General features: G+C 35.4%; 2 protein-coding genes across 4 annotated transcripts; both read left to right on the forward strand.

Moving 5' to 3' along the window:
* The first annotated feature begins 561 nt into the window (after positions 1-561).
* On the forward strand, positions 562-16,935 carry LOC117916189 (E3 ubiquitin-protein ligase BRE1-like 2). 3 transcript variants are annotated; one of them, XM_034832094.1, is made up of 19 exons: positions 562-783; positions 6,889-7,050; positions 7,135-7,222; positions 7,349-7,579; positions 7,722-7,889; positions 8,874-9,067; positions 9,167-9,250; positions 9,367-9,486; positions 9,561-9,744; positions 9,832-9,992; positions 10,585-10,656; positions 11,848-11,924; positions 13,301-13,495; positions 14,883-14,955; positions 15,078-15,164; positions 15,285-15,422; positions 15,501-15,703; positions 16,134-16,296; positions 16,481-16,935. In XM_034832094.1, exons 1-19 carry the CDS (start codon positions 676-678, stop codon positions 16,610-16,612), a joined length of 2,640 nt encoding a protein of 879 aa, XP_034687985.1. In that variant the 5' UTR covers positions 562-675; the 3' UTR covers positions 16,613-16,935. The 3 variants fall into 3 exon arrangements, with proteins under 3 accessions (XP_034687985.1, XP_034687986.1, XP_034687987.1); XM_034832095.1 differs by lacking the exons at positions 562-783; positions 6,889-7,050; positions 7,135-7,222 and having other exon boundaries at positions 7,507-7,597; positions 16,481-16,836; XM_034832096.1 differs by lacking the exons at positions 562-783; positions 6,889-7,050; positions 7,135-7,222 and having other exon boundaries at positions 7,540-7,602; positions 16,481-16,836.
* Positions 16,936-17,519: 584 nt separating this feature from the next.
* On the forward strand, positions 17,520-21,287 carry LOC117916191. Its single transcript, XM_034832097.1, has 4 exons — positions 17,520-18,128; positions 18,230-18,310; positions 20,592-20,764; positions 20,907-21,287. The coding sequence occupies exons 1-4, from the start codon at positions 17,750-17,752 to the stop codon at positions 21,099-21,101; spliced, it is 828 nt and encodes a 275-aa protein (XP_034687988.1). The 5' UTR covers positions 17,520-17,749; the 3' UTR covers positions 21,102-21,287.
* The last annotated feature ends 279 nt before the right edge of the window (positions 21,288-21,566 follow it).

Genomic DNA, 21,566 nt, shown 5'->3' on the forward strand with positions numbered 1-21,566 from the left:
GAAGTTCACATTTTTTTACGGTGCATACATCAATGAATGAGATAATCATTCCACTATACCTTATACAATATTATAAATGATAGGAATAAATACCATTATTGGATTCTCGAAATATTATATATTTATTTATTTTTTATATTTAGATCATGAGCCATGAACCCTTTCTTTAGGATCTCATATTTCCTCGCATTTTTATTTACTTCCTATAATCTTTACAAATCCATCTTCAGCTTATAACATTTTCCCCCATAATTTAGAATATTTGTAAAGAAAATTAGGAATTTGAAACATTTTTCTACAAAGATGGATAGTAAAAATGGAATTTTTTTTTGATAACTTTAGTATTTTTATATCATTTACAATAATTATATTAAAAGTAGTAGGTCATGAAATAAAATATTCAAAGAGAACCTTGAGCCAATTATATTGAATTGAAGCATGACAGTAAAAGCACTTTTTCGGAAAGTTAGGCAAACGGACCTTAAACAATTAAAAGAGCTGACCCCGTTGGGCAAAGAGTGGGAGGATTAAAACGGCGTCGTTTTGATAGTGGAGAGAAAGAGCAACAAACCGACGTCGTTTAAACGCGCACACAGTCTCTTTCTCCATCTCTCTCTAGGGTTTCGCAGAGGTAGAGCTACGTTCTCTCATGGTGGTGTTGATCGGAGGAGCCTAATGGAAAACGCAGATTCGTCTGAAGAACCAGAGAAGAAGAGGCCTCATTTGAACACTCTGTCATCCCCCATGGCCCGAAACTCCAGTGTTTCTCCCGATAACCGAAGCGTAAGCCTCCTCCTCCTCTCTCTCTCTCTCTCTCTCTCTGTCTTTTCCTTTTCCCGCTCTTTGCTTTATTAGGAAACTGTGGACAAGAGAACAGTGGAAAATTCTGATTCTCATATTAATTAAAAAAAAATCGGAGAGCTTGTGAATGAAACCAAATGGTTTTATTAGGTTTCTATTTGGCTGGCAAGGAAGATGAGACAAATAAAAGGAAGTTCAATTTTCTGTACTTATCTGCTTGGTTGCTGAGAAAATTGAAGAACAGAATAGAAAATCGAATTTCAACTGTTACATTTGAAGATGAGCCAAATTAAAGGAAGTTGAATTTTCTGCACTTATCTGTTTGGTTGCTAAGAAAATTGAGGAACAGAATTGAAAATTATATTTTGAACTGTGACATTTTTATTTTGTTTTGAAAAATGAGGAGCTTATGAACTAAACCAAATGGTTTTTGCTTTTATTTGGTTTTAGAGCAAATGGATAAGAAAATTGATTTTGGAACTTCAACTGAGGCAATAAGAAAATGGAAACTGTTTGTTTGATTGCTGAGAAAATTGAGCAAGAATAGAAAATTGATTTAGAATCCTACATCTTATATTGTTTTGAGAATAAGAATCTTAATGAAACCAAATGTTTTTAGTAGCTTGTATTTGGAAATGGAAACAAGAAAGTAAAGAAAATTTTGAAATTGGAACTTCAACTGAGGCAAATAAAAGGAAATTGAATTTTCTGTTATTGTTTGTTTGGTTGCTGAGAAAATTGAATGCAAGAATAGAAAATTGAATTTTGGAATCTTACATTTTATGTTGTTTTGACAAATGAAGAGCTTATAAACTAAACCCAATGTTGTATTAGCTTTCATTTGGTTGTGAGAAAAAGAAAAATGAGAATTAAAAAAGATTGAATTTAGAATCTCTAATGATCCACATAAAAGCAATTTGATTTTCTGCTTTGGTTTGTTGGTAAGTGAGAAAATCGAGGGCAAGAATAGAAAACTGAATTTAGAATATTAAATTTTATGTTGTTTTGCTTTCTGGACAAGGAAAACTCTCCTTGACTAAATAAGAGTTATCTTAGGTTTTGTTTGGTTTCCAAGATGATTGAGGAGAAGAAGAGAGAATTTAATTTGGAATGATATGAATTATGATGTTTTGGCTTCCAAAAAGTGAATAGCCCACCTATACTAAGCCTAGTAGTTTTGGAAACTATGGAGCAAGAAGAGATTCACAAGCTTAAAAAAATGACAAAAAGAAAAGAATATATGTATTTCAATAAACTGAGTAAAAGAAGAAATAAGCGAGCTCATAGTTTTGAGGAAAGGAATAGTACGGTGTTAAAAAATGAAGAGCATTCTATACAAGGGATTAAACTTTCTTTTCTTTGTAATCTTTGGGTGTGGTCCAAATTATTGATAGCTCTTGACCCTTCTTCTATTGTAGATTTTGTGGATTGGTTAGGCTTTTGTTGAGGGGGTGCTGTTTTTTGTTGTCCCTCTTTGTTTTTTGGTGGCGCTTTTAAGTGTCCATTGTATACTTTCTGTTTACTTTGGGGTGCTTTTTTGGCGCTTGTCTTTATAACATTCACTTTCTTTATCCACAAAAATAAATAAATAAATAAATAAATAAATAAATAAAATAAAATAAAATAAAAATTGAGGAAAATGGAGAAAAAAAAAAAAAAAAGATATTACAATATTCATTGTGCCTAATTTTTGGGCATTCTGATTCTATGCTTCATGTGTATTGTTTTCACCGCTTCTAGGCGCTTCCAATACAAGCTCTATTTACCTATAAAAAAAAAAAATTCATTGTGATATTTTTTCCCATATGAAATGGTTTGAGGCTTGCTTGTTCCCATAGAGTTGGTTTCTTTGCTTAGGAAGTAGTCTGAGAAAAGGGAAGGATTTGAACCAATTGTTGTTGTTTGTATGGTCTTGTTGACTATTCTCAAATTTTGTTATTTCTTGGGTGCTTTTTGAGGCAGTTAATTACATCTTAAGTAGTTGGTGTGGAAGGATGGTAATGAAGGGGAAAAGAAACATATGATTTACAACCTCACTCAATTTATTTGGGTGTATTTGGAATGAATGCAATAGAAAGATCTTTTATGGCTTCAATTAGTGAGAATTGCAGCTGAAAAATGTTTTTATGAATTCCTTGTTTCAATGAGGTGGAAAGATGCGTAGCAGATGGATATTTTTTTTTCCTAACTTCTTTTTATAGATTTTGTTGACATTTTAAGTGATACTTAAGGAGTAGAAAGTCTTTTTCTCTTTCTTTACTTTTGTCTTCTTGGTCTTTGTATACATCGCCTGCAAATGTTTGCCCCCCTTTTGGTGCTCATCATAGAAAATTTTACTTATCAAAAATATATATATTAGAAGAAAGGACTAATTTTCCCTTGCTTTAGAGACAGAAGGAGTGTACCCTATTTTAATTTAATATAAGTTATAAGGATTGAGAAAGAATAGTTAAAGCGCAAGGATTAGTTTTCTCTTTTCTTTTCTTTTAATAGATTAAACAGCAAATAATTTGGAGAATCAATCGAGTTTTGAGTGCTAGAGTAGAGGGGATGAATAAAGGGGTGGTTAGCTAATTCAACTATTCTGAAACAGTTTCATGGAGAGTTAGACTAGATGATTGGATTCTGAGTCTATTAGTGCAAAGTGAGTGGGGCTCGAGAGGGAGTTTGATGATGAGGAGGTTTTGGAGGCTCTCGGGGGTTTAGCAGTAGACAAGGCTCTAGGTCTGGATGGATTTGCAATTGCTTTTGGACTACAAAACTAGGTTATGGTCAACAAAAGGTGATGGAATAAAGAGGTTGTCTTTGAGGCATAAAATGCATTGATGGTGGTTATGTAGATCCTTGATGCTGTTTTGATTGCAAATGTGTATATTAGTTCAAGAAGGGAAGGTTGTAACAGGCGGTAAGTTAGAAGTCTAGGGAACATAAGATCACAAAAATTGGAAGTTTATTTACTATTTTTATGGGATGATTGGCTTGGTTTAGGGTTGATTGAATTAGATATTGCATTTCGGCAACTTTATTTTCAGTTGTTGGGCCTAATAAGCCATTAGTTGCTCAAATCAGGCCTCACTCGTTAAATAGTTGTGGACATTTTCTGTTAAGCGTGACAATTTCTGAAGGTCATTTTAGGAAAGTTTAGGAAGAGCGGGGAGGCTTATGAGTTAGGTGTTAAAGTTATTACAAGTTCATGTGATGCTTTCCGTTCTTGCACTTGTATTTGTGTGATTTCAGAATTAAGTTTAGGTGTGGCTCTTGGTGCATGGGGCTGGGCAGACTGGTGTAGACTTGTTCAACATCACTGTAGACAAAAAATTCTTAGGGGTCTGATCTGTAGTAGGAGGGATCCTTAGATTCTCAAGTCTCTAGAGTCCTTGTGGTTGGGAGTTAGAGTTGGTGGCACTGTTCTTGCAGGTTATTCATTCTGCTATTGTTTGTAATCGGATAAATGATAGGCTGGTGGGGGACCAGACAAGAAGAAAGGTTGTCTCTTTGTAAAGTTGTTCTGCAAATCCTTGTCCTTGGTGGGATATGTCCAGTTGCTGGCTAGGGAGGTGTGGGCTTCTACCATTGGGATCTTTTGTAGTTATGATATGAGAGAAAAATCCTTACAACTGATTAACTCATGAAAACAAAGTTGATCTTTGTTAGCAGGTGTTGTGTTGTGTATGTAGTTTGGTGGCCTTTGTTATTAGCACTGTTGGAAGTGTCTTGGGTGTTACCTTGTTCTGTCAAACGTGCCTTGTCTAATTTGCATTGTAGTTTTGTGGGGAAGGGCAGAAGGAAGCAGTAGAGCATGATCCACTTGTGTGTGTTTTGATGTGCTTGCAGAGAACATCATCATAGGATTTTCTATGATTTGGAGCTTTGAATAGGTGTTAGCTTGTTCTATCAAAAGTATCTTTTCTAAATTGCATGGCAGTTTTGTGGGAAGGGCAGAAGGCTGGGGTAGAGGCTGATCCCCTTGAGCCTGTTTTAGTTTGCCTGGAGAGAGCACGATTGTAGGATTTTTTTTATGGTTTGGAGCTTTGAATTTGATGCTTAAGCTTTCTCTCTCAAATCGTTTTTTGCTTGGTTAAGACTTAAGGGGACATTTTGGGGGTAAGGAATTATCTTTTCTTGGATTTCATTGATAGCATGCTAGTGGGGCAAGGCTTCTCCTGTGCCTGTTGTATTTTCTTTTCTTTGTTCTTCTGGTTATCTAATATAACTCTTGTGTTCAAGGGTCATGTCCCTTTTTTGTTGGGTAAATTTTACATTTATATACCTATCATTTTTCTGTGACAGAATTAAGAAGCATGGGGTGAAAATAGGATCTTGTCATTCTGGGAGGTAACAGGGTCTTATGGGTTGCAATTGTAAAAGGGTGTTAGGAGAGGGTGAGATCAGTTCTGTGCTCATTATCATTTGAAGTGGTTAATGGGTAGCAAATATCCTCCTCCTACCGTGATTGTTGTGTGGGCAACTGAATCTCAAGGAGATATTCCTGGGTTTTTTTAGTGTTTTTCTGAGAGGCTATATTTTGCTTTCTTATCACTTTCTTTTAAAAATATATAGGCTATATCTAAGTTCCTGAATGCATCATCCTGCTTCTGTCTTCTTGTATCTTAAGCTTATCTGTGATGACATCTTTATTTGAGCTACCATTTTTTTGTGGACACATTTATTTAAGAGAGTGCTTATTGTTATTTGCCTCTCCCAAACTAAAGAATTCTTTTGTCTGTAATTTGTGGAACTGGGCCAAAGTGTATTTAGGTGAGGAGTCTGTCTCCCTTATAGGTTTTTTGGAGTGGATAGCTTCCACTTAAGGGGAGGTAGTTCTCTTTGGTTCTTTTTCTTTTTTTGAGGCTTTTGCCGTTATGTATACTCCCTGTATGCTTTGTGGCGATTAGCCTTTTTTAATGCATATCCTGTTTACTTATCAAAAAAAAAAAAAATTGTTATTTGCCTCTCCCTAAATGTAAGAAGTAAGATTTGTTTTAAAATTAAAAAAAAAATGGTCATTTTCCAAATATGCGCAAAGCATGCAAGAAACTCCCATGGAAAGAAAATGAGGAACAAAAAAAGAAAAAAGGAAAAGTAGACTGGATCTCTGTTTTAGGACCTATCCATGGTCTTTTTCTTTTTCTTTTTTCATTTTTTGAGAGGTGAGGAACTATCTTAAACAATTCAAAGAAAACCTACTTGCCTTCGCATGTTCGCTGTCATCTACAAATATAATGATCTGAGGATGATTTCTTTAACTTTCACTTGATATTCCTCCCTTCCCCAACTTTTCTCCTTCCAAATGCTATTTCTTGTAAAACGTGCTGTCTATACCTTTCTTCAAACTTTTCTATCAATTTTCCTATTCCAGCAAACTAGCACATCTTGCATCGTCTTTGAAAGATTGTATATCTTTGATTATTTACTCATTACAAATAAGATGTTGTCTCACTAAAAATCCTTCACTCAAGGCCTTGTTCGTGGTTTTTGCTTTCTAGCCAGAAGCTGAAGCTAAACAAATCATTTCAAATGGGCAATCTTGGTATTATGAGAGCTTCTTAAACATAAAAAAACTTCCCACATAAGCTAAAAAGGGACTTCCACGAGAAGCATGATTATGCTTACTTCCATGTTAAGCTTTCACCCGAACACAGATAGAAGCTCTTATTAGGTTAAAATAAATAAATAATAACTTTTGGCTGTCAAAAACCAAATCTATGTGCATTAAGAAAATAAGAAGTCATGGATGTGTACTTATTGGAGGAAAAATTAAGGCTTTGGGTTTGTGGGGCTTGGGCTGCTCAGCATGGGATTAAGTTCAACTGATGTAACACTTGCTACTGGCTTTTTGTCACTTGATTTCTTGCCGCTAGATCATTTTGTGAACTTTTGCTGTGACTTCTGCAATAGTGGTAGTATGCTTGTATTACACACTCTTTCATTCCTTTTCCTTTTTCCCTCTTCTTACTCTGATGCCTGACTAAGAGGATTAATGGTTTTCTCCCCAGCATTTTGTTTGGGTGTGTAGTATAATGACAATGTCTTTGTGTGACATACTGCTATTTCTATGTTCCTCAAAGGTCATATCCTTTCTTGCAGGTTGATGCAACTTACCTCCAGTATCAGAATCAAAAACTTGTTCAGCAGTTAGAGGGGCAGAAGCATGAGCTGCATGACCTTGAAGACAAAATCAAAGAATTGAAAGACAGGCAAACGTCATATGATGACATGTTGATTACCATGAACCAACTCTGGAGTCAGGTCAATATTGAAAAGCTTGTCCATGCATGCTCTTTTCTCAAGATCTCTATTCCGATAAGATTCTTCATTTTTTTTGTTCTGCAGTTGGTTGATGATTTAATCCTACTTGGAGTACGAGCGGGGGGAGGTCAAAATGCTATACAAACCTTGGACCATGCAGACCATTCTCGAGGTTATTTTAAGTATCTTTCTTGTTCATATAAACATTATTTTTTTTTGGTCCCATCCATAAAATGCTGAAAATGAATTTAGGTTCTTTCATATCATATGAAATAAATTGATTCAATGTACGCTTTAGGTCTGATTCCATCATGTCCTGCTGAGGAGATATTTCTCTGTAGACTACTAGAAACAGATTCTGTTGAAAGCAATGGGAATGATGGAATTGTTAAATATGTTGAAGAAGCCCTTGCTTTGCGACATTCTTCTACTCTGGAGTTGATGAAATCCCTGGAAGATACCATTGATGCTCAGAGGGTCAAAACAGAAAACATAGCACAGGCTTTGCATGGAAAGCTATCTGCAGAAGGTCAGAAGAAATCTTGATGTGAGGTCCAATTGTTAATTCATCATAGTCTATATTGATTTCCTCTAATTTGATTAGTAATTTATTTCTCCACCTTTCGAAGTTTCACTTGATTATTGGCTATTGTTTCTACATGGATGTACAGATGCTATCATCCAATTAAGTAAGATTGATGATTTGATGAAAGAGGAGGCTAACAATCTGCGTGAGGTTATTGATGCTCTTCACTTAAAGCATAAGGAATATGTTGATGGGATTCAAACTTATGTTCACAGCCATTCGGTGGACCAATCTGAAATTAAACGCCTTGCAGGTTTCTAAAACTATTCCTTAAGCTAATCTTGGTACTTTATATTCTATAGATATGCTTACAGTTGCAGGCAAAGTACAAACGTGTGTGTGTGTGTGTGTTGATGCTCATTTTTGTATTTAATATTATATGGATGTGTGTGTTAATGCTCATTTTTGTATTTTATGTTATATAGATGCTTTCAGTTGCGTACGGAGTACAAGCCTACATTAACCAGACTTTCCAACTTCATAGTGTATCCATGTTGACATGACACAACATGGGTATGGGGTGGGATTTTTGTTGGATGTACATTGAGAAAAGAAAGAGCTTGCTGACAAGCAAACTAACCCATATAGGTGCTTTAACGGTCCTCCATAGGTGGCTATCATTTGTGAACTCTTAAATCGGACACCATCAACGGTCTCCATTTGGGATTTCAAAACTCTCTCATAATTATGTTTTTCTCTATAGGGTTTTGATTTGTTGCCTTTCCTTTGATTTTTTTTGTCTCCTTGATGTTTATCTTGACAAATTTTTTGCTTCTTCAAAAACCAAAAGACATTTCACTCTTTCAAAAGATTTTGAGGCCTTTAAATTTTTCTCATCCAAATCCTTTGAAATGACTTGAGTTTATCTCATGTTCTAGGAGTAGTTGTTTGTTTTGTGGGCCTAATGTTGTTGATTTCTAATTGTTTTTTCTTTTATTATTCTGTATCCAATTATTCATACCATTATTGAGATTATTTTAGTTGAGTCCCCATATCTTAAAGTTTTTTAGTGTGAAGGATTGGACACCTAGACACTTACCTATACCCAACACCTGCACCCAAACCCATGCAACATAGATAAAAACATGTGCTTGGGTGTGAATTTGGATTACATTGATGCATACAGATACAAGAAGCTTGTTGGCCAATTATTATCCAGTGGCATGTTGTAGTAGTTGGGTGGTCTTGGCACCTTATGGTTGTTTGTTGAAAATGTGTGTTTTGTATTTGCTGAAAGGTGAGCTGGAAGAGAGCATGGCAGAACTTGAAGAAAGTAGAAGAAAGCTAGTTAATCTGAAAATGCAAAAGGATGTAGCATCTGTGGTGCATACCCCAGTTCAGGGTGCTGTAAATGGAAGCTTGTCCCCTGAAAAGCATGCAGACAGGACAATGGGTTTCAGAGAATTGAAGGATTCAGTTGAGGAAACAAAGGTCTTTGGCATTGAATTGGCACTCTCTCTGTCTTTCTCTCTCACACTCACTCACTCACTCTTAGTCTCACTAGGATATGTAATTGGAAAAATAATGCAGATACTGGCAGCTGACCGTCTTTCTGAGCTCCATGAGGCACAGGAAGATAATCTAATCTTGTCCAAACAGTTGCAAGATCTACAGGTTTGTCATTTGAATTTTTAATAGTTGATAATTATACTTATGTTGTCTCAAAAACTTCCCTAACTGTATCTTTTGCTATAATTAATAATCTAACTTGTGATATTTTGCCTTCACAGAATGAATTGAAGGATGACAAATATGTGTATTCATCTCGACCTTATACTTTACTCAATGATCAGCTCCAACATTGGAATGCTGAAGCAGAACGATACAAATTACTGACAGATTCTCTCCAGGTTAAACTGTTTTGTGCATAGGTGCTTTAGATGATGTTTCAATGTGTGGACTCTTTTAGAAAGTTTGATTTCAGGCTGACAGGGCCCAGGTTGTGCGAAGGGAGAAAGAACTGAATGCTAAATCAGAATTGGCTGATGCTGCCAGGAGTGTCATTGAAAATGACTCTAAAATTGAAGAGCTAGAACTCCAGCTGCAGAAATGTCTTATTGAAAAAAATGATCTTGAGGTTAAAATGAAAGAAGCTCTTCAAGATTCAGGTGAAATTGTTTGTCATCTGAGTCAAGTTTCTGTGAGTCATGGGAGTAAGTGGAGCTTCTAGTTTTTAATAGTGTTAACTGCACCAGGTAGAAAAGATATTAAAGCAGAGTTCCATGTAATGGCCTCGGCCTTGTCTAAAGAAATGGGAATGATGGAATCTCAGTTGAATCGGTGGAAGGAGACAGCTCATGAAGCACTTTCATTACGGGAACAAGTCCAATCATTGAAAGCTTTGCTAAATAAAAAGGTTTTGTCTCATCCTCACTTCATGATTCTCTTTCTTTATTAGTCTTATATTACTTATTCACTGGAAGATAACAATCGAGGGCAGTCCCTGTAGAAGGAAATGCTCTAAATAGCTGCTTCCTTACCTTTTTTTTGTATTGTGACCATTTCTTTATATCTAATAGTTGAGAAGTTCATAATGGAGCTCTAGCATTTATGGGATCTTTGAGAAAGGAAATTGGATTATTGATGCTATCTTCTTGGTTTGCCATGCCTTTTTTTTTTTTGGGAATTTGGTCAATGTGTCTTTGGATGCTTCCTTGAGAAGGAAGCCATCGGATTGGTCCTATGCGTGGTCTTTTTCTATAAATTTAGATGTATTTGGATGCTTCGGGCATCATTCTGATATTCAATTGCATTAATTCCTCTGCTCTTTCAACTTTTCCTTCTTTTTTTTCATTTTGTTTCGGTGATGGAACTTTACTACTTATCTGCAGACTATGGAACTGGTTATCATGTTCTTTAATGTTGTTATCCATAGGTGTTGTAGGGACATTCTCTCTGTAGAAAATAATCTCCTCTAAGATGTATCAACTTTTTCATGGCTTGTGTAGACAAATGAACAAAAGTGCTTAGCAGATAAATGTGAGGAACAGATGGTGGAAATCAAATCTCTGAAGGCACTGGTAAGTTTGTTGATTCTAATTTTGATTTGATTATGTCAATTTCTTTTGCATGAGTTGTATTTTTCCTTCTCTCTGCATTTGAGAATAGGTGTTTTTGCGCTTATATTGCTATAATTTAATTTTTATGTATGTTCTTGCGTATTTATTTTTTGTATTCATATGCCTGCATTCTGCATATTTTTGTATATCTCCCTGCTGTCTAATTCTTACCAATTTAATTTTTCCTGGATTTTATTTGACCTAGGGATTGTCATAAATTCTATCCCACTAAACTATGTGTTCCCAATCAAAAGTTCTTGTTTATTTTTATTTCTGCTTTTGTTTGCTCTTGATTCCCAATGAATAATATAGTCTATTTATTTGTCTTTTCCTTTTCCATTATTAATTGTTCTAGCTATTGGCAATAAGTACATGGAAACGGTCTCACAAATCAATGTGGGTATTTGATTACATTTAATCTTGGACTATCAAATTATGAGTATGTAGTGTAGTTGGCTTGCGAACACAAGATATCTGCATAATATGTGGTATCAAATACAAAAATGAAAACCAAGGGCTTGTCTGAGAATGTTCTCAAAAACAGTTCTTAAAAAGCAGTTTTTGATAACAGTTTTCAAAAATAGTTCTTTTATGTTTTCTATGACAAAAGTCTGTTTGGGAACCTGACATTTTCTCTTATGTTTTCTAAAACAATAATATGTTTGGGAACTTGGAATGTTCTCAACCTGTTTTCTATGTTATTAAATATTTCTTAAAAATAACGTTTGTTTGTAATGTTTTACTTTCAATTATTCTCCATATTTGAACATTTTTTTAAAAAAAAAACAGTCAGTGGAAAACAACTTAAAACAATTAGAATATGTCATAAAAAAACACCTTATTTAACAAGTTCTCAAAATATTGTTTTTTGTCAAAAAATGACCAAACTTGTTTCAAGTTTGGAAAATAGTTCCCAAACAGGCTCTAAGGAAATATATAAAATCCAGCAATGTAAAATCCCTTTTGAAAATAATATTAGTAAAAATGAAAAAAAAAAAAAAAAACAAGGAGATACATGCTTAAACACAAAAAGCTTAGGCTTACTAATACAAAAACCCCTTTAAAAGAATATTAACTTTGAAGCTGTAATGGACTGTATTGTAACAAGCTAAATTAGGTAATGCCCTCAACTGATGGAGGTGGATGTTGCAGATTGAGAAGTTGCAAAAGGGAAAATTGGAACTGCAGATCTTCGTGGATATGCATGGACAAGAAAGTTATGATAACAGGTACAATGGTTTGAGGGTACTCCATATGCACATTTATTCAAGAAGCAAATAGAATTGGAGTATAATGCAGTTTAAAAAATAGGAAAAAAACATGCATGCTCTTCTAGTGGTTTCTTTGTGCCCCAAGAATGTCAATGCTAATACTAACATTGTCATCCTGAGGAGAATCACATAGGTCTGAGCAATGGCAACAATTTAATAGTAGAAGTTTTTATATGCTTGAAATATATTTGTCTGAATAGTGGTTTCATTGGCAGTCTTGCTGCACTGTCCTTGCACTGTAAATCTTGATCATTTAAGCACCAAGTCTGAATATTGTTGATGTTGTTTAGAAGTGAGAACACCATAACCTGGGACAAAAAGTGGCATGATCCACTTCCTACTGACCAGCTGATTCATGCATATCTACCATGTTAAAATATTGTGCTAACTATTTAAAATATAGAAGCACTTTGAAGATTAAATACAATTCAAAAACAAAAATATTCATTTTTAAAAAATGAGGATGCTTTCAAAAAAAAAAAAAGAACTATTTTTATTTTTGATGCCAAACAAGCCCTAAATTAACAACATTATAGCCATTTTGCTTTGGATGATTATAGTTCTTTGGCAACAAAGATTAGTTGATGGTTGCTGATGGGAGCATCAAAAACACAATCTTATATGGCTGGAGTGATTTAAGGGCATTTATTAATTAAATTAGAAAACATAAAGAACATGTTGAAAAAGAATTTGACCTATCAAAAAAAATGTTGAAAAAGAATTGATAATGTATAATAGAAAGATGAGCACTGATGTTTTTTTGTCAGTGCTAATGCATTAGTTTCTTACTGGCAATTTCTTACCAGCACCAGATCATCTGTAATATCATTTATTCGATGATTTCTGAAATTATTAATATCATTAACTACATTAATTTTGAATTATAGAATGTATAGAGGAAAAGTACTTCATGATATATTTAGAATTATAAAATGTATAGAAAAATATGAGAAATAAGGGGATAGATTACATGTAATCATTAGTAAATTAAGTAAAAAATAAAACATGAATAAAAAATTTAGAGAAGTAAGTGATGAATATTTCACTGGTTTTGAGGTGCTCACTATGTGAGAAGGAAGGCGAATTAGTATTACATTGCATTGATTTTGGGCGAAAGATTAATTGTCTGTGATAATGAATGAAATTAATTAAAATTATAAAACAAATATAAAGCCTAGAGGAAGAAGGGGTCTCATTTTTAAATAACAATTGAAAGATGGTTATTTGGGAAAAAAAAATGTAGACAATTTATAAATAGCATAGAACTATGGGTAGATGGCTTATGAAGCATATTGTCCTCCTGATATATTTAGGCCTTAAACATTGAATTCCAGGGACTTGATGGAAATCAAAGAATCAGAACATAAAGCTCACATGCAAGCTGAAGTTTTGAGAAATGCTCTAGATGAACACAGTCTGGAACTGCGAGTGAAGGCTGCTAATGAAGCTGAGGCTGCTTGCCAACAAAGGCTTTCTGCTGCCGAAGCAGAAATAGCTGATTTAAGAGCCAAACTGGATGCTTCTGAGAGGTTTGTTCTTCGTTCATTTTTTTTTTCTTTTCTCATTGCTTGAGGTTTTGGGTTTTGTGAAGGCAATTAATTAGCTTATAGGAAAAGAATCACTTGTATTTATGGTGATGACAAATTCTGTGTCATTCTTCTTTCCAAGAGTGAACATTACGAAGAAGCTAATTTGGTGAAATGTCTCTGGTGATTTTTTTTCCTTATGGAGACTGACTTTTGGGGGGTGTTATTTGATATCTGTTTGTAGTCAACAATAGGAAAGCATTTGAAAGGTGTTAACCTAAAAGAAAATGGATATGATACTTGATCTTATCTTACTAATGGGATGCTTTTCTTTGATTGGTGCATCTGAGAGTTATAACAACATCAGGACTCGCCCCATACCTTTAACAGCATTAGACACTGTTGAGGTCTAATATGGTCATGTCAAGCTAAACCATCTTCTTGGGGATATTTACAGCTGTATGATCTGTGGTTTCCCACCATTCTACCATGTTACTTTAGGATATGTTCTGTTGCCTGATAATTTTTTTAGTTTTTTTGATAACACTTATTCCAATTTATATTATGATAATCTTTGACTTTCTGGCAGCACTTTTTCCTTTTTTACTGGAGGGGGAATGGATGTAGGGTATATAATATGGATTTGCATATTTGAGTGCAAGTGCACATCTTTTTTAAATCAACAATCGATGAAACAAACAGCCTGAGTAGATGGCCAGGCTGGGCTGGAGAATAGAAAAGGCTCTTTGGAGGAAATGCAGAAGAATCTTGTTTTTTTAATTATCTTTTTTTGAGCCCTTAATTTATCTGAAGGGAAGTGGAGTTGCAGTTGAAGTTGTGCCTGTCTTTCAACAGCTTCTGCTCATCTTTGCAATAATATATTCAAATTTTATTTTGTGCACCAAATAAATAGTCCATTTTTAGAATAATCATCCTGACTCGAAAAAAATCTAATTATAATATGAAATTAATGATTTCCATTCCTTAATTGTTTGAACTGATCAATATGAAATTGAATTTGCTTCTCCCATATAGTATGTCAAATAAGAATTCTTATGTCTATTGAATTCTAAAAATGATACTTTTTTATTTTGGTTTGGAAAAAAAAAAGGAAAAAGAGAGACAAGATACAAGGTTTAACCTTTCTTTTCTACACCCACACACACATATATGTATATGTTATTTAAGTTTGTAATGCACTGTTTGCTTCTCTTGCTGCAAGCCTGATATGCCTTAAATATTGATGACACTGTAGCTTGTGCTCCCACCTTGTAGAACCAAGTATATTTATTTATTTGTGGGAAGTGGTTGGCATTGTGGAGGTGGGGTTGTAAAAATGCACTAGAAAAGTTTCCTTATTGAGAATGTTATGCTATTAAATTGCATGCAGGGATGTTTTGGAGCTTAAGGAGGCCATTAGAATTAAAGATGTGGAAGCAGAAGCTTATATTTCGGAAATTGAGGTCTCCTAATAATATGCAAATTTTCTTTTCTGGCCAGTTTCCATTGTTTTCTTCCTCCCTTCCTGTTCCTTTCTTCCTTTTGTTGGTTTCACTAATTGATTTTTTTTTTTTTTTTCTTTTAGACTATTGGTCAAGCATATGAAGATATGCAGACACAAAACCAACATCTGCTGCAGCAGGTGACTGAGAGGGATGATTACAATATCAAGGTCTGTGGTGTAATTTTCTGCATTGATTGCTAAATTGTTATGATTTCTTTCTTTTATCAATTTCCATGTTGGATGCTTAGCTAGTTTTGCCATGGTTGTGTTGTTGGTGTCATGCTGCAGCTGGTTTCTGAGAGTGTGAAGACAAAGCAAATGCAGAGTTTTCTACTCTCGGAGAAGCAGGCTTTAGCTAAGCAGCTTCAACAAGTCAACAATGCACTAGAATCTTTAAAAATGAGGATTGCCCAGAGCGAAGAGCAGGTAAGGTTTCTTTGTACTCTTCAGACAACTTTACCGCTAGCCATCCTTTTCCATTTCCAACCAGAATGTACCTTGCAGATGAAAGTTTGTCTGGCAGAGGCTTTAAAATATACTCAAGAAGACAGACACCTTGCAGTCAGCCTGGAAACCGCAAAGTGGGAATTGGCTGATGCTGAGAAGGAATTGAAGTGGCTGAAATCTGCTCTTGCTTCTTCCGAGAAGGAATATGAGCAGATCCAGCGGAAAAAGGAGGAAGTTCAAATGGAATTGGACAATGAAAGGTGCTTTTCCCAACACATTTAAGCTCAATGGTTTAATACGGAGCTTCTGGTTTTACACTTATTCATGTGGAGTCCTTGCTGTGTGAGGCCAGGTGGTGGTCCTTATCTTGATGGACCTTTTGTGTTAAAATTAGCTTCAAAGAAATAAAATATTGGTTGATCTAGGTTGTATTCTGCCGGGTATTTTAGTGACTAGCAAAATTACTGCAGCCACGGTGATCTGAGAACAGAATTGCCTTGAATGAGGGTTGTGAAGTTCCTTTTAGACACATGAAATCTGCTATGAACATATGTTACCATTTTATTCCTCATTTGATTAGCCTTACAGAGTTTGTGTTGGTTATAGAATCTCATGTAGAATTGCTCTTTTTCATCTGGTCATTCTGATGACTGAAATCTGTATCTGACATATGGTATCCTGTTAAACCAGAAGTGAGAGGCTGAAGCTGGAAGAAGAGCTGAAGGAATTGAATAGGGAGATTGCTGAGATGAGCTCTGAAAGTGGGGAGGCTGCAATACAGAAACTACAAGATGAAATCAAGGATGGCAAGGCAATTCTGAAATGCGGTGTGTGTTTTGACCGGCCAAAGGAGGTAAACCTTATAGTGATTTACGTTTTCATAAGTTGTTGGATTCATTTCTGCTCTTCAAGTAATGCAATTCATCTCAGATTAGTAACCTTTTTAGAGGCAAATCCAGTCTACCATCTTGCCCATCGGTCTGTCTGGATGTACAGATGTTGTGGTGTGCTGATGGTTTTTGCTTTCTGTTGGGCAGGTCGTAATCGTGAAGTGCTATCATCTGTTCTGCAATCCATGCATCCAAAGAAATCTAGAGATCCGGCATCGCAAGTGCCCAGCTTGTGGAACTGCATTTGGGCAGAACGATGTTCGATTTGTGAAGATATGAATGAGCTCATAGTTTTGCTATACAAAGTTGCTTCAATGTGTGTGTCTTGAGAGTGCTCATAGCTGTTCCCTCATGTTGTGGAAACACAATGAAAGGCCCTTTTCTCTTAGTTCCTTTCAGATTATATCATATATGGTTTTTAGGAAGCCAGAGATTGCATATTTATGAATCTTGTGATTACCCCACTCATCAATGGTATTCACAAATGTTTGTAAATTATTAAATTATGTTCACATAAATCCCTCATAATCAAACACAGGTGAGCTGCTGCTGCTGTGTACAAAGAGCAAGGGATCAACAGCAGTGAACCTCTTTCATGTCCAGACTTCTCAACCTGCAAAATTTTAGAGAAATGTGAGGCACATCCTATTCCTCATTTATTTTATTTTTACCCTTTTATTTATTTATTATTATAATGCCCTTTGAAGATCTTGAGTTTCATCCCTAATTTTTTTTTTAATTTTTGGATGTCTATGCAGCTTACAAAAGATGAGGGAGAAGAGACTGTTACCCTTAACCATGGCCAGAGTTGAAAATAAAATCTATTCTGTCTGGAAATTAAAAAAATTTAAGTCAATAATTAAAAATATAGAAACTATTTTAATAATTTTAACATTGGATACGAAATTGTAAAAATTGTTTTTCATATTTATATTTAAGTTTCTGTTTGTGAAAGGAATTGAAAACTGGTTTTGAAAATGATTCATAAGAAGTGTTTTTAGAAAACGTAAATTGATCTTAGTTTCATGTTTGGCACAATGCAGCACTTTTTGGTAACCAACCTGAACGTAAAACAAAAATTTGATCCGAATATAAAAAGGTGACTAATTTGTATGGCCGATATGACAATTTTGCTATGATACCATTTTTGTAATTGGCTGATAAATATTCTCAAAATATATTTAATTTACTTTTTTATTTATCGCTAACTGAATGAAACAAAAAACCATTTATGCGGATTTCTTAATTGTCCTGCTGACGTGGCAGGAGAAGTATGGAGTGTACGTGTTGGGTGGGTTCCACAAATCCATATCTTATTCCCAATAATATCTCGAAGGCAGGATCCATTAATCACCTTAACGACGTCGTTTTCAGTTTGTGCATATCCAATTCCATCCTAGTATACTGTATATCACAATGGTGGGCATTGCCTTCGACATCATCACCTCTCCATCTTCTGTCAACTCTTCACAGGTACCGTCCGTCTCTCCATTTTCAGTTTATAGAGAGATGCTTCTCTGCTTTGTACAACCCACTTTCACATCACCTTCCCAATACACCATATATTCCAATTTCAACAGTCTCAATCCAACCACTTTGCTTCCAAAGACCTTCCTTCCAGGTTTTGGGATCAGTCCCACCAAAACATTGGTGTATTTGAGGAGCAGAACACCCACTGGTAGCACTCATGCTTCCTTGCTTGAGGCCCCTGTTTTATGGGCTAGTAGGATTTGCGTGTTCTATGCTCTTTTGAAGGCTGGTTTAGCTGGATCTCAAGCAAACCCGTTTGTCTCAGGTTCAGATTTTGTCTCCTTTTGGGTTTGGTGGTGTGCTTTAGTTTTTAATCGAGGTAGGGTTTGATGGGTTTTCATGGATTTATTTATTTATTTATTGTAGATTTGGAAAGTGATGGTAATGGTGATGGTGCTGGTGATCTGGGGTTCTCTAAGTGGCTTGAGAGCTTTCAAAGAAATCCAGGTTTGTGGGTTTGCCTTTTTTTTTTAGTTCTTACTGAATTTTGTTTATTTGATAATACTGTCTTAACATTTTGTTTATATTGTTGCATGAGCTCTCAAAGTTCCACCTTTTTTCTTCTTTTTTTCGTTCAATTTCACTTTCTTTGGTGGATAATTGATTAGGGATGACTAATTGAAGTTTAAGAGTAGAAGTCAATATTAAGCCCTTTATTTTACGAACTTTATAATTATCTCAGAGAAATTTACATATGTGTCTAAGTAATGGAGATTGATGAGGATGGAATCGTCAAGATTATGATAAAGTTCTGTGCCAAGTTCGATATTATTGTTGTTGTGGATTATATAATTTGAAATTAAATGGGAACTAGGAAATCACAATCACATTTTTAGATATTTAAAGATAGGAGGGTTTGATATATGGGATATATTGGATGCAAGCTTAGATCCTTTCCATTTTTATTTTTTTTTTGGTTGTTTTTTCAAATGGAGATTGGGCAATATACCCGTCTGATTAATGTACAGTTTGTGCTAGGCTTATTTAGTCTCCATGGCATGTTCATGCTCTTGATTATTTTGGTTGACAGGAGGAAGAAGGGGGTTGGGGGGATTCCCTTTCTTATGAAGCTCGGTTCACTGGCATTGTTTAGTTCTGGGCAAAAGATTACAGTTTAAGGTTCATTCATTGGAAAAATGCTTTTGTCTGCGCATATCAATCTCTTATATTTGCCATGGGCTTTTTTAGTATTAAGTTGAAGATATTCCATTCTCTCTACTTCTTTCCTTATCTATTCTGTTCCATTCTCTCTACCCCCTGGTTTAAGTGGCAATCAAACCAGATTAGGTTTGGGTTTAGGCAATGGTTAGTCATTTTCATGATTCCTATACCATATATATCTTGTAATATTAACAGACTACATACATGCTTTACATGTGTAACTTTTTACCTAGGTATACTTGGTAACCTACCTCATTCCAATCTTATTGTGATGGAATTGGGCTTATTATAAACTGAGTAGGGTTGGGTTTGGGATGAAATATTGGACCTAACTTGAATTAGGTAGCATCGTTTGTGAGTTATCATGTGAGTGCCCAAGATAAGGTGTTAATGTATTCACAAAAAGGAAAACCGCTTTTTACATGCATTTGCTCTTTATGATCTTGAACACCCCCTTGAAGCCTTATTATAGTACACTCTTCTGGTTTGAATGTCACATGGGTTTTTTGCTGATTGTAGCATTATGGTCCTTTGCAATTCTTTTAGGCATTTCAGACCTCAAGTCTCCAATGGAATTTGGAAATAGCACTTAAGGTGTGGTTTTGATGAAATAAAGAAGTCCAATGTATCCCTCTTTACTTGACCCAGTAATTTCGTAACAAGTTAGCGAATTGCACTTAAAGAATTGGATGTTGTTATATACGTTTTTTGTCCAGACAACTTTAGCATTGCCTATTGAAGACCATCCTTTTAGGTTCTATTATATAAAGCTATCTTTTCTTAAGAAACAGAGGAATCTAAGTAGTAATTGTAGAACTTTCTGATCTGATCCCATCATGGATTCCCAAGTTAAATGTTAATATTGGAGCAGAGGGTGAAAAGAGGTTGCCATGGACTGTACTGCGGTCAAGATTCCTGTGGTATATTTGTTCCTCTCTCTCTGTGTTCCTAGCCCAGGGTTTCTCAGATAAGACAAGGATTCTGTCTCTATGACTTGATGCAATTTGCTTTTATCTTTTCCATATAATATTGCATGAGCCCGTTGTCTTAATTAGAAGAAATACCAGATGGGGTTGATGTTGTGATACCAAAGATGAGAGAGTTCCAGACAATGTTATGCAAATTATAGTTTATCTGGTCCAACTGTCATGCACTGTTGGTCTTCTCACATAGAGAGAGTGTCTCAGAGTTGCTGTCAATTCCTGTTGGTGATTCTTCCCTAGGAGCAGTGGCACTGAGATGGAGGATTCCTAAATAGGACTGCGAATAGGAATATATTAGACTTCACTGGTAGTCTGGTCTTCTTCCAGTTTGCCAAATGGGGAAGCTGAAAAAAGATGAGCAATGAATTCTGTTTAAGGTTGATTGATGTGGAGGATGAATTTGTGCTAAAATCATTCTGGTTAGGGAAGGTTGGAGTGAAAAATCCTATCAGTTCTTACATATAGGTTAATGTAGCTAATGTTTATAATGATTAGCCAAGGCTATGGCAACTCGAGATTCTTTTGATTTTCTTTTCTCTGTTTATGGGTTGTTGATTAATAGCCGCGTTTTTTTGCTTTATCAGAAAAGGAGGCATCCGACAAAAGAAAATTGGTGAGCAAATGGCATCCTACAACGAAGGGTACACTTAGGAGGAACTACAGAGTTCCCTCCAAATCTGAAGGGCGACGTCTTCTTAAAGCCATTGCATCCTTACTGTCAGATGATGATCATTTCATAGACGGCTCTTCCCACAAGGTAACATGACTATGAAACAAAATCAAGAAATCCCATTTCCCTTATCTTCACTTTGGATTTAATTAGCTCTCTGATAAACCCTTTTGAAAGTGATGCAAGGATGGATGCTTGTTACTGAGGTTCTTTCCTGTGGTGTTTGTAGGGTTGTCAGATTAGGAGGGAAAGCGCTCATGGAGAAAGCGTCTGTTGTAACAATGTGAGAGCCCTGTTCGACGAGCTCCCAACTCCACACCTCATTGTAGAAATCACACCTTTTCCTGCTGGGCCTCTTACAGAGAACGATTACGTCAAGGCCGAGAAGCTGGAGAAGGTGCTGAGGTCTGGCCCTTCTGTTTGAATGACCATGTATTTTTCTTATGTATATCCCAATCTGTCACCTGTAAATAATGAGTGTCAGGAATAGAAGCTTTGAGCTTTGTCTCATACTTCATTTAACCTAATCTTCTTACTGGTCTACCTTTTGTGGGGAGCTGATGGGTTTATCATCATTCAAATGAAGAACTGGTTTGGGATATTGGATTTAGCAAAACCCTAGAAAGAATATTGGCATAAGTAATATATTTCGCGTGTATACTACATGCATAGCTGCTAAGCCAAATCAAAAGGGGGTTCTAAGGGAAAAAGGGCATTTAAAAAATATTATGTCTTAATAATTCAATTTTCTTCTTTCAACTTTTACGTAAACAACCGTCTGGAGGATATTTTCCAGACTTTTTCTTATATTTTTTTTCTTTATTTTCTTTTCCTTTCCCCCAATACTCACCGAGAACCAAAACCAAACATGAAAGATGAAATTAAACTC

Source organism: Vitis riparia, chromosome 6, assembly GCF_004353265.1.
Source record: "Vitis riparia cultivar Riparia Gloire de Montpellier isolate 1030 chromosome 6, EGFV_Vit.rip_1.0, whole genome shotgun sequence".
Taxonomy (NCBI): domain Eukaryota; kingdom Viridiplantae; phylum Streptophyta; class Magnoliopsida; order Vitales; family Vitaceae; genus Vitis; species Vitis riparia.